The following is a 15,854-nucleotide window of genomic DNA, read 5'->3' as shown; positions in this document are numbered from 1 at the left end:
AGAAGGTGCGGTCATCTCCGTCACCGTCCCTATACTTAGGATAGAAGGAGTTAGAATCCACCCGTGGGAGGGCCGTGCGCGCAGTGTGAGTCACCACTGGTTCGTCTCCCCTGGGGCTGTGAACACACAGCCTGTGGGTGTTCATCACGAGGCTTGGACTAGAAAAATCAGTCAGGTTAGAGTCCAGGCAGTGCCAACTGTCTCCTGGGAGTGAGGACAGGTGTCAGAGACCCCCGTGGAGAACCACTGCCCCACCGTCTCCGGGGACCTTCCACGCCTCCCTGCTGTTGACCCCTGGAGGGGGGGAGGGGTTGACCCCTAGAGGCGCGGGGGGCGGGGAGGGGGCGAGCGGTTGACCCCTAGAGGCGCGGGGGGCGGGGAGGGGGCTGCCTCTTGCTACCTCTTTGGAGTCGGTGGCTAGAGGAGGGGCCTCTGCTACTGAAACAGACAGCAACTGGGAAGCTCTGTGTTCCTTTGTGTGTTTTCTTTCCTTGAGCTTTCTGCTTGACCGGTAACAATTTCTGGAGTATCCCCGCCTGCACATCTTTTCGCTTTCACGATTGTGAATTTCGCCTCTTTTCAGGGTCAGGTCCCCAGTTTCTGGCCTCCTACACTGCCTGTGCCACCCTGGGTCCGTGTATTAGCTCCCGGCAGGTACTGTAGAAAATGACCATCAACTTGGTGGCTTACAAAAACAGAAATTTGTGTTCCCACAGCGCGGGAGACTGTGAGAAATCCAGAATCAGGTCTTCGCGGGACCATACGCTCTCCTGAGGCTTAGGGGAGGATCCTTCCTTGTTTCTGGGGACTCCAGGCATTGATGGGCTTGTGGCTGCGTCCCTCCAATCCCTCCATGTGTCTACACACAGCCTTGTCCCTGTCTCTCCTCTTCTCTTGTGGGGACACAGTTGCTATGGTCTGAATGTTTGTGCCCCCTACAAAATTCATAGATTGCATTCCTCAGTCCCGCAGTATATAGGTATTAGCAGGTAGGGCTGTCACAAAGTGGTCAGGTCGGGAGGGTGGAGCCCTCACCAATGGGATTAGTGCCTTTATAAAAGAGACCCATAAAGCTACCTCACTCCTTCTACCTTGTGAAGACACAGTGACAAGCTGATTGTCTGTGGACCAAGAAGGCCTCACCAGCTATGGAGTCAGCCTAGCTTCTTCCTCTGTCCTGACGCCCAGCCTCTGGAAGTCTGAGAAATAAATGTGTGTTTATAACCACCCAGTCTGGGCTCGTGTTGTTGCAGCCCAAACAGACTAAAACAGTAGCTACTGGATGTATCCGGGATGATCTTATTGTCAACATCCTTCATCATCTCTGTGAAGATCGTTTGTTTTCAAATAAGGTCACGGGACCTGGGGTTAAGACTTGGACATATCTTTTTGGGGACCAGCAGTCAAGCCACTGTACTCAATCCCAGGCCTTTAATCTGTAACATCAAGGTGTTAGCCTGCTTGCCTTCCAGGCGATTGTGAAAGCCACCTTCTGGGAGAGCCCTTTACACGTGGGCGGGTCGGGGTGAGCAGGGGCCATGCCTTGTCAACAGAATACATGTGTGGAAGGTCTAGGCTGGGCACAATCCTGCACCGTGTCTCTGTTCCCAGGACAGGGTTGGGGTCTGCTTTGCTTATGGGTAGCTACCTGGCGTTCACCAACAGACCGTATGGCCTGGCCCCTAGGTGTCCTTCTAGACAAATCTAGACTTAGTGCCCACTCCACAGTTCCTAATGGTGTGCACATTTCTGTAGAGTCTCGTCTCCCCCACGTGGTTAACTTCTCACTGGAGGTGTTTGTGTTTAGCGTAAAGTGCTTCGCGCAAGGCCAGAGCTGGTAGTAGGGTGTCCGTGGATATATCTCAGTGAATTCCAAAGAAATTCTTTAAAGAGCTCATGTCAGCTCTCAATCTTTTCTACATTTTTCCTTTTCCAAATCCATTTTAATGGCAGCATCCGTGTTTTCTCTCATCGATCTTGGGTCTTTAGGATGAAGTTTTAGTGAAGCGTCCTTCCTATCAAGACTGCTGATAATTCACATTTCTTACTTCTCCCTGTGTAGATTAATCCTTTGAGAGCTGATTCTTCGCAGCAATAGGTATCTGTCTTTCTGCCTTTCCCTTAAACCGACTTAAGCACACCATGGGCCAGAAGCTGTTAGCTGGATTTCATTTATATACTTAATTAACCAGCTTCTCTGCAGGACAGAACTCCATTTACATTTTTAGTCTTTGACTTCTCGGGGGCAGTGACTGAATAAGAGAAACTTGGCATCCAGTGGTTAAAGGGTACAAAAGTTTTTTTAAGGAGTCAGCCAATTATATACCCAGAGAGATTTGAATTTCTTTCTTTCTTAGTGACTGTGTCCCAGACTTTAGGTGATGGTGATGATGATGACAGTAGCCAGCATTTATTTGGGGACTTCCTGTAAGGCTTGTCAAGTTGTCACCCCACTGATTTTACGTGTGTGACTCCCCGTGTGCACGCCTGTACACAGCAGCTGCACAGGGAGAGCACGTCATTGCTGTTTGAGAGGTGACAACATTGAACAGGAGGAGGACACATGTTTGTGTGATGTCCCACCCGAAGGGCTGTGGTCTCTTCCCTTCACCCTCTTCTCAGCCACTTTCAAGGAGCTCAGTGTGCTGTGGCTCATTAAAAAAAATTTTTTTTTAATGTTTATTTATTTTTGAGAGAGAGACAGAGTTCTAGCAGGGGAGGGGCAGAGAGAGAGGGAGACACAGAATCTGGGGCAGGCTCCAGGCTCCGAGCTGTCAGCACAGAGCCCGACGTGGGGCTCGAACTCAAGCGCGGCAAGATCATGACTGAGCCACCCAGGTGCCCCTGGCAGTTTTATTTTTAAGATTAACAATACTCACCTTCAATTACTATATCCAAAGTTTTGTAATTGGCCATGTTTTCATCATGAGCATTCTTTTGTGCCATCCATCAGTTAAGTAAAGGTTTTTAATTGAAATTTAGCTAATAGATTTAATCCATGATATTAATCAGTAGTTGTTACAAATTGGGTGAGTGTTCAGGCATCTTTATACTTTCAACTAATGTATTCTAACTGCGTAGACACTGACTATAAAAAAGACTTGAACACTGGTTGAAACCGTTTTTAAGTGTGAAGGTGTTATAACATGAGATGTATGGATGTGTATTTTTCTTGTCTGGCTATTGTCCGTTCTGGTATCAGAGAAGTACTTGGTCTCATGACATGAGTTGGGACCTGTTCCCTCCTATTTTCTGAAAAGTTTGTTCAGAATTGGTATTATTTCTTTCTCAAGTGTTTGGTAAGTTCACCAACGAGGCCATTCAATCCTAGATACAAGAAGGTTTTTAACTACGAATTCTCTACTACAAATTGGGCTGTTCAGGTTATTACTGGCTTCTTGAGTGACCTTTTTATCTTTCCAAGAATCTTTCTATTTCATCTAAGTTATTAAATGCATTGGCACAAAGTTGCTCATAATAGTATTTTTTAAGACTTTTAATGACTTTAAGGATCTGTGATGATGTCCTCTGATATCTGGAACTGGTAAATTTGGATCTTCCTTCTTTTTACTTGATTAGTTTGGCTAACAATCGGCCAATTACATTGAACTTTTTTAAGATGCAGCTTTTGGTTTAAGGGATTATCTATCTGTATTCTCTTTTATGCTGTTTCATTGATTGCCTCTCTCTCTCTCTTTTTTTTTTTTTTTGTTTTGTTTTGTTTGCTTTAACTTGACTTTGCCCTTTCCTTCACTTTCTTGGGGTAAAAGCTTTAATCATTGGTCTTCATTCTTCCAGTTTTTTAGAGGACTGATTTGAGACCATCTTCTTCTGTAATACAAACATCTAGTGCCATAAGTTTTTTTCTAAACACTTTTAGCCACATCCGCAGAATTTTAACATGCTATCTTTTTGTTCTCTACAAAATATTGTCTAATTTCCCTTTTTGACTTCATCTTTGACTCATGTCTTACACAGAAATGTGTTGTTTAATATCCATTTTTTTACACATACCTTTCAGTTATCAATCCCTATTTTAATTCTTTTATGGTCAGAGAACATATTTTGTTTGATTTCAATCATTTTTAAATGTTTTAGAGTTTTTCATAGCTCATGGATTCATGTTCCATCTTGTTGAGTGTTCCACATGTCCTTGAAAATAATTTGTATTCTGCTGTCTTGGGTGATGCGTTATGTAAATGTCAATTCAGTTAAGTTTGCTTGATAATGTTTTTGAAGTCTGCTGTATCCTTACTTTCTATTTGTTCCATCAGTTACTGACAGAGGAATTTGAAACTTGAGTTTGTTTCTCCATTCAGTTCTATTAGTTTTTGCCTTATGTGTTTTGAAGCTCTGTTATTTGATGCATATACATTTGGAATTATGTCTTGTTGATGAATTGACCTACTTGTCATTATGACATGTCCGTAGTTATCTCTGAGAACCGTCATTCACTGTTCTAAAGTGCACTTGTTTGCTATTAATGTAGCTACCCAATCTTTTGATTAGTAGTTACATAATACGTGGTTTTTAATCCATTTATTTTTAACCTGTCTGAATATAATTAAAGTAAGTTTTCTGCAGATAGTATGTAACTGCATATCACTTTTGTTTTTGTGTTATTTTTTTCCGTTCTAACTTGGGCATATGTATAATGTTTATACACCTTCTATAAGGTCATGATCTGCTAATTCCTTCATCTCAGCCATTTCTCTGTCCATTTCTATTCATTGCTTTTTTCTCCTGGCCATACACTGTGTTTGTGTGCTTTTGTATAGGCATGGTAACTTTTTTTTTGGGGGGGGGGGGAGAGCACAAGCAGGGGAGGGGCAGAGAGAGGGGGACATAGGATCTGAAGTGGGCTCTGCACTGACAGGCTGATAGTAGCCAGCCTGATGTGGGTCTCGAACTCATGAACCGCAAGATCATGACGTGAGTTGCAGTCTGACGCTCCACTGACTGAGCCACCCAGGCGTTCCAAGGCATGGTACCATCTCGATTGGATGTCAGACATTATGAATGTCACATCCAGTGGAGTGCTGGATTTTGCTTTCTTTTTCAAAAAGTTTTAACATTGTCCTCGCACAGAGTTAAGACCCACACCTTCCTTTGAACATCTCAGAACTGTTTCTCTTAAGGGTCAGGCACTTGACAGTATTTGTTGCTTTTGTGAACAGCTTTAGGTGTTTGAAAAAAATAACCATGTCCATCTTTTCTGTTGCGACTAAGAAAGTAGGAACATGGCCTCATGCAGTTACCGAAATAGTAATGATTACACAATTTAAAAATATTATATTAGGGGTGCTCGGGTGGCTCCTTGGGTTAAGTGCCCGGCTCTTGATTTCGGCTCAGGTCATGATCTCCTGGGTTGTGGGTTCGAGCTCCGTGTTGGACTCTGCACTGACGACACGGAGCCTGCCTGGGATTCTCTCTCCCCCTGTCTCTCTGCCCCTCCCCTACTTGTGCTCTCTCTCTCTCAAAATAAACAAACATTAAGGTAAAATACAATGAAATAAAAATCATTGTGGGTGATTAGTGCTGTGTGTGGATTTAGACGTTAGTGTCATAATCAAAATGGGTTTAAGGCGGAAAGGTACTGTTGTGGTTGACAGGTTTCTGATACGCGCCCTTTGCCCACTGGCTGTGTGCACGGCGAAAAGGCCCTACATGTTCCCTGTATGTGTGCACAGCGGTGTTTCCGTGCTCGTTCCCTTCCCCATGTCTGTGTCCAGTGGTATCACCCGACGCGTCCCCTGTCCCGTGTCTGTGTGCAGCGACATCTCCCTCCGCGACCCCTGCCACGTGTCTGTGCGCAGCGGCATCTCCCTTTGCGTCCCCTGCCCTGTGTCTGTGCCCAGCGACATCTCCCTCCGCGACCCCTGCCACGTGTTTGTGCCCTGCGGCATCGCCATATGCGTCCCCTGTGTCTGTGCTCAGCGACATCTCCCTCCGCGTCCCCTGCCCCGTGTTTGTGCGCAGCGACATCTCCCTGCGCGACCCCTGCCACGTGTTTGTGCGCTGTGGCATCGCCATATGCGTCCCCCGTGGCTGTGCGCAGCGGCATCTCCCTCCGCGACCCCTGCCACATGTCTGTGCGCTGTGGCATCACCGTATGCGTCCCCCGTGTCTGTGCGCGGTGGCATCTCCCTCCGCGACCCCCGTCCTCCTCGCAGTTAGCGTGGCGAATCGTGCTTTCGCGTGCCGCGCTGCTGGTCTTGCGCAGCCGCGTTAAGCACAGTGCGGTGTCTGCGCTGCTCCCCACCGGCTGCTGCTGCAGCTTCCCACCGGCTCCCGCCTTTGCGCGGGACCTGTGCTCCAAGGCCCTTGCTGCTTTCCCCTCCCCAGCAGTGTGAGCAGAGATTGAATTGCTTTCAGTGGAATAGGGGCTTTCGCAGAACACGCGAGCAGCGCATTCATCGCGAAAGGAAAGGAGAGGAAACGGAACCTGGGCCGCCAAGCAGGGACACCTCCCTGGGCTCACCCCGCCTGCTTTCCACGTTTCCGCAAAAGCGGAAGCAGAGTTTGTTTCCGCTAAAATTGCCCGTGTTACTCTGGGAAATGCTATCGGGAAGCCCTGAACCGTGCCTGAGTTTTGTTTTGAAGAGGTGTGCTCAGGGCCTCGAAGCACCCGCCCCGTCCAGTCGGTGTCACGTGAGCTCCCTCCCGAGAAGAGGCGGCGGGGACTCGCGGTCGCGGAGCTAGCCCAGGGTCCGCAGGGCGCCTTCTGGCCCCGGTGCCCCCCACCTCTCTCACGGCTTTCCGCCCTCCTCCCCAGGGGTGGAGAGACTGATTCGCCATCTGCGCCGGCACGGCGTGCCCCTGGCCGTGGCCACCAGCTCCAGCCGCGCATCGTTTGACATGAAGACCGGCAGACACCAGGCCTTCTTCGGCTTGTTTGACCACATCGTGTTGGGGGATGACCCCGAAGTGAGCAACGGGAAGCCACATCCCGACATATTTCTAGTCTGTGCCAAGAGGTTTTCCCCTGCTCCGCCCACCCACCAGGTAAGCCCCGCAGAGGGGAGAAACGGGGGTCGCCCAGGCGGGCTCTGGCCGCTACTCTGGCGCCTTGTGGTCGCTGTCGGGCGGCCACGCGGGGACGCCCTTGTGCTCGGAGACAAGGGCGGGGGAGGGGCCGGGGCAGAGGGGCGCGGGAAGAGCACGGCAGGTTGTGGGGGAGCGTCTGCCCCCCGCGTCACCAGGCCAGTGGTCTGGGACTCGCGCACGCTTTGAGCACTTATGTTCGCCGTAACGCTGCAAGACGGGCACAGTGCAGCCAAGGGGCCCTGTGACGATGTGGCCCGACGACGTCCGTATTTGCAGCGAGCGGACTTCAAGGCACATGCTGATTGCAAGGCAAATGGGAATCCTCAAAACTCACTGTTCTCCCCCACATGCTTCCCAAGGGATGTTTTGTTACTGCAGAGTTTGTGCTCATAGTGACCTTTGGTTTTATCACAGAGTTTCCAGGCTTCTCTTTCTCTACGGGAAGGGGGCACTGGTGGAGTGTGAGCTCCAGTGCCCTGTCTCCACCCTGTGTGGACCGCTTTGGTACGCGGGGTCCACAATGCAGAGGGAGCAAAATGTTTGAAGATCAGAACCGACTTCAGAACCAGTGGGTCGTGTTTGTTCAGCTTTGCTTCACTTCTCCCTGCACTGTTACTGTCAGGATAGACAGCTTAGCCCCCGTGGGGGCTTACGCGGATTCCAGAGGAAGAGGGAGATGCTCTTGAGAGGGGGCGGGCTCAGGTCTGACTGTGCGCCCTTGCAGATTCCCGAATGACCAGGAGAGGGTCTGAGAGAGGGCGGGCTCAGGTCTGACTGTGCTCTCTTGTAGATTCCAGAACCACAGGGAGAGGGTCTGAGGGGAAGAGGGCTCAGGGCTGACTGTGCGCCCTTGCAGATTCCAGAACCACAGGGAGAGGGTCTGAGAGGAGGAGGGCTCAGGGCTGACTGTGCACCTTTGCAGATTCCAGAACCACAGGGAGAGGGTCTGAGAGGAGGAGGGCTCAGGGCTGACTGTGCGCCCTTGCAGATTCCAGAACAACCGGGAGAGGGTCTGGGAGGGGGCGGGCTCAGGTCTGACTGTGCACCCTTGCAGATTCCAGAATAACAGGGAAAAAAAGGGCTCAGGGCTGACTGTGCACCCTTGCAGATTCCAGAATGACAGGGAGAGGGGGTGGCCTCAGAGCTGACTGTATGCCCTCTCCAGTGGCGCCTGTCTCAGCACCTCAGACTGGTCCTCAACTCAGAAGCTTTAAGAACCCCATGTTTTAGGGGACTTGCTATGGGTTTCATGCTTTAGGTATCATTGGTTAAATCATTGGCCATTGGTGATTAAATCCTTGCCCCTGGCGGTTGGGGCCAGGTCTAAAAGCTCCCTTTCCTCCAACTGCACCTTGGTCTTTCTGGAAGCCTGCCCTCATCCCAGGCACATCTAAGGACCCAGGTAGTCACTTGATCAGCAGAAACCCCAGTGTGGTTGAAACGGGCTTATTACGAAAACAAAAGATGCTCCAACAAAAGATGCTCCAGATGCTCAAGAAATTCCAAACGTTTGGGGAGCTCTGTGCCAGCACCCAGGGATGGAGACCAAACATAGGTTTTTTTGTAACATCACAGACATAAAGGATCACTGAGTGATTTGGGTACCTTATTCTCAAGGATACACGGATCTGGGCTGATTTCAGTCTCATCCGTGAAGCTAACTCAACAGCAGTTGTATGACAAGGGACGAACCCACGAGCGCCCCGCCCCTGAGCCCCATTCCAGGGCCGCGGGACAGGTCCGGGGTGGACCTTTTGCATGTGCTTCTTGTATCCGGGCGTCCAGGTACCTGAATGCGTGGCATCCTCCTACAACACGATTGCACGGAAATGCAATCTTCCTGAGAACCTTCCCTCGCTCCCTGAAGGTTTCTCTGCCTTCACATTGTGAAGCCGTCCTCCTCGAAAAGCCGTTTGCAGTAGATCGTAGGAGCCGAGACAGTCGGCACAGGCCGTGTGCCCTCATGGGAGCTGCCTGCGTGGCCGAGGCAGCTGCAGGAAGAAGATACTACCTTTCTTCCCAGGAGAGCTGTCCTTTTTCCACCAGGCATGGTGTCAGTTGAAACACGGTATCTGTGTGTTTTCATGTGTGTGCGGACCCAGGTTATAAGAAGACACTCGCTGCCCCTCACGTACCCCTTTGCTTGAGGCCACTTGCGGAGGGAACACCCAGCTGCGACTGAACACTCAGCCCCACGGCTCCCGTGTTGTCCATGCATCCCCGTGTCCTTCCCGTCGACAATATTGATTTTAAACTTGTCAAAGGAAAATGAGCACTTGCCTGTCTTTACAGTAATTTATTTCATAAAGTGTTCTAGGCATCACCCTGGTTACTAATCCACACTTGTTTATGCACGGCTTTGTCTTGCAGAAAACGAAACCTTTCTGGTCCTGTTTCTTAGGCAAATATATACAGTCAAGGCTTTCCGGGTTTTTCGTCAGGTGTTGTGCATATGGTAAATCTAAAGCAAGATTTGATCAGTCTCCTGGTTGAGGAGACGTCGTACTTGGCTTTTTCTTCTCGTGCAGGAAGCACTTGCAAAGAGGGTTATTGAAATATGAGAAGGTTCTTAGAACGCGTCCGGCTCCTTTCTCTTTGATGCAGTGTGGGTGCAGAAGTCTAGTGAGCCTGCCAAGTTCAGGGGCATTTTATATGACTGTTAAGTCCCCAGAGAGATTCACGGTTGCAGTCGGGAACGTTTTATGTTGTGGGTGTCATCAAATTAATTAGCTACAGTGGTAGGAATAGAAAGGAGTGAAAAACAAGCAGCGTAAAAGGAAGAAATTAGGTTAAAGCGTTAGTTACCGTTTTACCAGGAGAATATGCCTAGCAGAGCTGACGTTACACAAGTTCTCAAACGATTATTTCTGAGTTATGTATGAGTTATTCGTTTGTGCTAAAAATCAGCCAAGGTGGTGCCTTGCCCAAAAAGTCCCTGTGTCCCATCCTCAACACTCTAATGAGTACTCATCGGGTGCGTGCTGGGTACTCTCAGAGACCCTGTGCAGTGAGGTCATCTGCCCCGGCGTCCACAGCGCTCAGCCATCTGCAGGCTCCACACCACCAGGCAGGTTGAGGGACAAGCTGGGAGTCGCCCCCAGGCCCTCTGTGTGTGGGAGCTCTCCATTCGACTTTCTAGCCCTAGCCGCTAAGATGCACGTCTGCGGGGCAAAATAAAAACGACAGCATCATTTACACGTCACTTCTGGGCTTGACATTTATTTCACGTGAATCCTAAGATCGATTCCAAGAAGCAGACCAGTCAGTACTTTGCATATTTTAGTTGTCTTGTTTATGTTAAAAGCTGAATTTCAGGGTTTTTTTTTTGTAATTCTTGTTAAAAATTTTTAAAAATGTTTCATTTTATTTTGGAGAGAGACAGACAGAGCATGAGCAGTGCAAGGGCAGGGAGAGAGAGGGAGACACAGAATCTGATGCACACTACAGGCTGCAGGCTCTGAGCTGTCAGCACAGAGCCTGACACGGGGCCCGAACCCACAGACCGCAAGATCATGACCTGAGCCAGGTGCCCCTTTTTTATTCCTTTTTAATTTTGTTTTGTTTTCGAGAAGGTTCTGCACATTAAGCGTTCATACACCTAAACGGTAAGAATCTCTCTCTCTCTCTCTCTCTCTCTCTCTCTCTCATTTTACTGTATGTGGTCTTCATCCCCAAAGTCTTCAGACAGGCGTGGGCTGTCAGGGTGTTGCTGCGTGAAAAACTTACTTACCTCCCGAAACGATGGGAAGCAAGCGTATGCTTTTCGCATCAAGTTTAAAATTGATTTGGTGGCCAGTTGAGCTCTGCTACGCGCTCTGTCTTTTGGGTGATCGGATGTTCCTTAGTCAGTCTCCACTCCCGGCCCCTCTGGGAGAGGCATCGCCGTGCTGGAGCCCCTTCTGGGGGTGAGAAGAGTCTCTGTGCCATCGTCGGCCACCTCCAGGGGCCTTCGGGACCTGCCCGCCTCCAACATCCCTGGCCCGGCCTCAAGACCACTGCCTCCTCCTGTCACCCACAACCACTCAGCACACATGCAATGGTGTCAGTATCATTTAATGCCTCCTGCAACATGGTTTACCAGGCCCTCCCTTATTTCATTCAAAAAAAAAAAAAATCTCAACTATCTCGAATATTAACCTTCACAGCTACTATCCTTTTATTTCTTCTGTTGCACTGAACCTATGTGTGCTTGGTGCCCCTACTGAGTTTCCACGGAGGAGCTTGCTTGCTTTTCCAAATTCCACTGTCGGGGAGGAAACACATTTCCTATACTCCCTTAGGTTCCGTGCGGGGAGCCTGTAAATTAAACTGACAAGAGACATTAGTAAGAGATAAGACAGATTTTTATTCACATATGGAGGCAGCAGTTCAGAGAAAAATGTGATTCAAGGAGGCAGCTAAAACCTAGGGCTTATATACCATCTTAATAGGGGTTCGAGGGAGACAGAGGGACACTTTCAGGAGGACAGATGAGTCTCGGGAAAAATAAATGGGCCCTTGGAACGGGGAGAAGATGTGATAGCTTTGTGGCAATGTCATAATGTTTAGGCGATTTCTTATCCAGGTGCTGACCTGTGCTCACTTCTCTCCAGCAGCAAGAGTCAACTTGCCCTGGTTGTAAAACTCCCAGGGGGGCCATGGACGAGGGTCAGATTCTTTACGGAGCCTGTGCTTTTAGAAAGATAAGGAGAATTCAGAAAAAGCATCTTCCCGCCGCCGTTGACACTCACTTGTCCTCAGTTCCACGTAACTGTAGTCACCGCGCCATGTTCTGCACTTTCCTGACCCTCACAGGGTCCCTGTTTTCCTTTTCCAGCCGCCTCGTTGTCATTCACTTCCACTGCCTGCCCTCTGCTTGCTGAGCTCCTGTGGTCTCCTCACTTGGGAATAGTCCTGTGTCTGGTTGTCACGTCCCCCCTTATCCCGGATGTCATCCTGTCTTCATCCCGGGCCACCACCCCATGGCCTTCTGACACCACCACATCAGGCACTGTGATCCCACGTAGCCACATTTTTGCCTTCTCTGTCTCACCTTCAGGTCTGCCTACCCTCCAGCCCACCAGCACGTCTCCTTATGGGACCTACTGTTTCCCTCCCATGTCTTCCCAGCCCCTTTCCACCCACGTGGCCCCACTGTCCTGCAGATAGAGTCCAGACATCCCATCCGTGACGTCCTCAATGCTAAGGACCTCACACATGCCCCGCTCCTCTTTCCAGACCTTCTACGGCATCGCCCCCACTGGGAGCGCCTCTCAATAAAAACAGGAGCGCGTTTCTGTCTTCACTTTGGACTGACTGAGGCAGCCATTCGCAGATTTTTGCAGTTGTCATTACCAAACGGCTGTAGAATACTTCTCTCACAGCACCACGCAGGATTCACAACCCTAATTACCTGGTATTCAGTGTGGTTCATGGGACGACAGAGAGATGTGATCTCCCTGGACGGCGAATACCACGTTGCGTCCCATGCACACGTCTGCCGCGATCGAGTGTTTGTCTCCGTTTCAGAGTCAACTATAGTTAGTAATTGCTCTTGGTGTTGGCCCGGCACCGTCCGATCGGCTGAACTGAATAAACAAAAGTCGTGGCAGCACCATTGTCCCTCGCAATTACAGAGACCGTGCACGCAGGAGGAGCTCCGCGCTCCGTGTACGTGTGATGTTTCTGTGCAGTGTTGTTGCAGGTCACTCCCGGGAAACACATCGCTAAGCAGCTGATTTTTTTCTCGGTGTTTAGATTCACGCACACAGATGCGTATGTCAAACCCAGCGTAAACCGCAAAGTGGTATGCCCGGAGCGACTTTTGTTCCCGTGATTTGCGACATTACTGGAGGGGCTCCTTCCCAATTGAGACCTATCACGTGGTCGTGCCACCCCAGCTGCCTAGCGGGTCCCTCCGTTCTGTGTGTGATTGTGCGCAAGGCTGTGGGATCTTCACGTATCAGCAATTTCCGAGAATGATAGCTCTCATTAGCCAGCCATGACACCACGTGGAGGATAACCTGTCTGCATAAAGCCACCTCGCTCCTAGGGAAAATTGGACACGAGATCAGATGTTTGAAAGGACGGCATTGTATCTGGCATTTCTGAAAAACGAACTAAGCAGTTGTGCAGAGAAGTAATTCTTACCAGACATCAGCAGCAGTGTGGACGGGGAGGGCACCCGTCACTTCCAGGCATGAGCAGTAGTGTGGATGGGGAGGGCAGTAGTCACTTCTAGTCGTGAGCAGCAGTGTGGACGGGGAGGGCAGTAGTCACTTCCAGCCGTGAGCAGCAGTGTGGACGGGGAGGGCACCTGTCACTTCCAGACGTGAGCAGCAGTGTGGACGGGGAGGGCACCTGTCACTTCCAGACGTGAGCAGCAGTGTGGACGGGGAGGGCAGTAGTCACTTCCAGACGTGAGCAGCAGTGTGGACGGGGAGGGCACCCGTCACTTCCAGACGTGAGCAGCAGTGTGGACGGGGAGGGCACCCGTCACTTCCAGACGTGAGCAGCAGTGTGGACGGGGAGGGCACCCGTCACTTCCAGAAGTCAGAAGCAGTGCTGGAACAATGACAGCCATCGTGGTCCTGCAGTTTCCTCCCTAAACGCCTGCTTCCGCCTTCCCAGTGTTTCTCACTACTGTGATAGTGCTCTGACTCCCTGTCCTGTCCCACACGCCTCCCCCACTGCGGCATGAAGGGGAAACCGGTCAGCCTGGCCACTCTGTCCCTCTCTGGTCCCTGCTGGATTCCATGTTCGCCTTCTCTGCGTTAGCCCGTCATGGAGGGGGAAATGTCTGCGAGGCTCCTTAGGGAGCGATAATAAACGACATGGTTGAGAAACACTGGATTCGTTACAATCTGGGTTAAATAAATAGTGAGTGAGTAGTCCCTAACAGTTTCCAAGGATGGCCTTTAGCAAATTCAACGGTGATTTTTTGTTGTTTGTTTTTTTTTTTAATGTTTATTTTTGAGACATAGACAGAGACAGAGTGTGAGCAGGGGACAGACAGAGTAGGACACAGAATCCGAAGCAGGCTCCAGGCTCTGAGCTGTCAGCACAGAGCCCGACGTGGGGCTCGAACTCACAAACTGTGAGATCATGACCTGAGCTAAAGTCAGACACTTAACTGACTGAGCCCCCCAGGCACCCCTGTTTTCTTTTTCTTTTAAGGCTGTGCAAACTAGGATGTGTCCCCATCACTTTGTGTGTTTAATTCTAGGGGAGTAGGCCATCTTGAGTGGCTGAGGGCTGTGGCATTTTTACCTCTGAATCCCTGTGCCCTGGGAACCCCATCCCAGGCCAACAAGGACAGCTGTCCACCCGCTTAAGTCCACCCATGCACCTACCCATATATCTTGTCTGTCTGTCTGTCTGTCTATCTGGGGGGTGCAGGGGGCCTTGGACTAGTTATGCTGGAACACTCTCCTGCTTCTGGACATCTGCAGCCCCGTCACGTATCTTGTCCATCAGTGGGTTGAATGTGCAATCCCTCCTTGTTTTCGACAGCAGAGCATCGTCCCCCAGGTGAGGGCACAAGGAAGCTGGGGGTGAATGTTGCCCAAATAAACCAGGTTGCCCATTGGGATGGGAATTTCTCGCCAGGTTCCTTTGTGTAAGCTGTCACCTAATTAGCACATAGTGTTCCTTGATACTTGGGGGAGGAATATGTGATTTATCTGATTAGGTGAAGACGTCTTTGCATAGCTAAGTATACTTGCAAAGCCTTCCCTGGGACTTGGAGGCTTGACCTAGGACTAGTCGCCTGTAGTCTTTGGGGTCATTGCTCACAACTCTGGACACGGCATAGCTTGGCGCCCCCTCCCAGGACTCAGATATGAAGCCAGGAAGGATGTGGCCCCACACTCATCAGGGAGCACACACAATCCTTTTCCCCTCAGGGCAGGACCATGGTCTCCTTTCCCCTGCTGCCTGTCCACGGGGCTCTGCCGTCACCTCCTGCAGGCCTTATCTGGTCCTTGCAGGTGGCTCCCACATGTCAGAGCCTACAAGGAGGCTGCATCGAACCCTCTGACACTTGAAATCTCTGCATCCGCAACATCTCTGTGACTCCAGCCAGAGAAAGTGTCCTGCTTTTTAGGGAACACCTGGTTAGATCAGACCCACCCGTTCCACCCAGGACACCCGCCCTATCTTCAGGTCCAGAACCTGAATCCTGTCTGCAGATCGCCTTTGCCATTTGAGGGGCCACAGTCCCAGGTTCCCGTCAGTTAGGCATGGACACCTTTGGGGGCCATCCTGCCCTCCGCCGTGTCTATGCTTCATTTCAGTTTTCCCACTTATACAATGCAGATGGGACTATGCGGGTGTGTTAGGGGTCGCCTGGGTGGCTCAGTCGATTAAGCGTCTGACTTCAGCTCAGGTCGTGATTTCACGGTCTGTGAGTTCGAGGCCCGCTTCGGGCTCTGTGCTGACAGCTCGGAGCCTGGAGCCTGCTTCGGATTCTGTGTCTCCGTCTCTCTGCCCCTCCCTGCTTGCGCTCTGTCTCTCCGTCTCTTTTTCTCTTTCTCTCTCAAAAATAAATAAACGTTAAAAAAAATTTTTTGAAAAGGATGTGTCGAAATCACATTGGCATCAGGAATACAGCAACTCCGAGCCCCTTGGTCTTGGGCTTTCTCCCACGGCTCCTTCTCTGCTGGTTCTCGACGATTGTCTAAGGGGTTCAGATACCTCATTCCTCCAGGGTCCTGTTGCTGACCCACTAGTGCTCGCCCCCAGGTCCTGAGGTGCTGCTGGTCAGGAGAAGGCTGGTGTCGCACTCACAGGACTGGTTCTAGCGCATTCGACTGCTAATTCAGTCTGGG

The 15,854-nt window shown here is 50.4% G+C and overlaps 1 protein-coding gene across 2 annotated transcripts in view; it reads left to right on the top strand.

The window, feature by feature from the left end:
• Positions 1–15,854, top strand: part of PUDP (pseudouridine 5'-phosphatase) — an 81,405-nt gene that overhangs the window by 56,476 nt on the left and 9,075 nt on the right. For both annotated transcript variants that reach the window (XM_047075869.1, XM_047075870.1), the window contains exon 3: positions 6,776–7,005. In XM_047075869.1, coding sequence (XP_046931825.1) covers positions 6,776–7,005 — 230 coding nt within the window. The remainder of the gene's footprint in view (positions 1–6,775; positions 7,006–15,854) is intronic.

Source organism: Lynx rufus, unplaced genomic scaffold, assembly GCF_022079265.1.
Source record: "Lynx rufus isolate CCGP_SWC_20201006 ecotype Redwood Valley unplaced genomic scaffold, mLynRuf1.p SCAF_14, whole genome shotgun sequence".
NCBI lineage: Eukaryota > Metazoa > Chordata > Mammalia > Carnivora > Felidae > Lynx > Lynx rufus.
The sequence above is the reverse complement of the archived record's forward strand: the minus strand, read 5'-3'. Positions and strand labels throughout refer to the sequence as shown.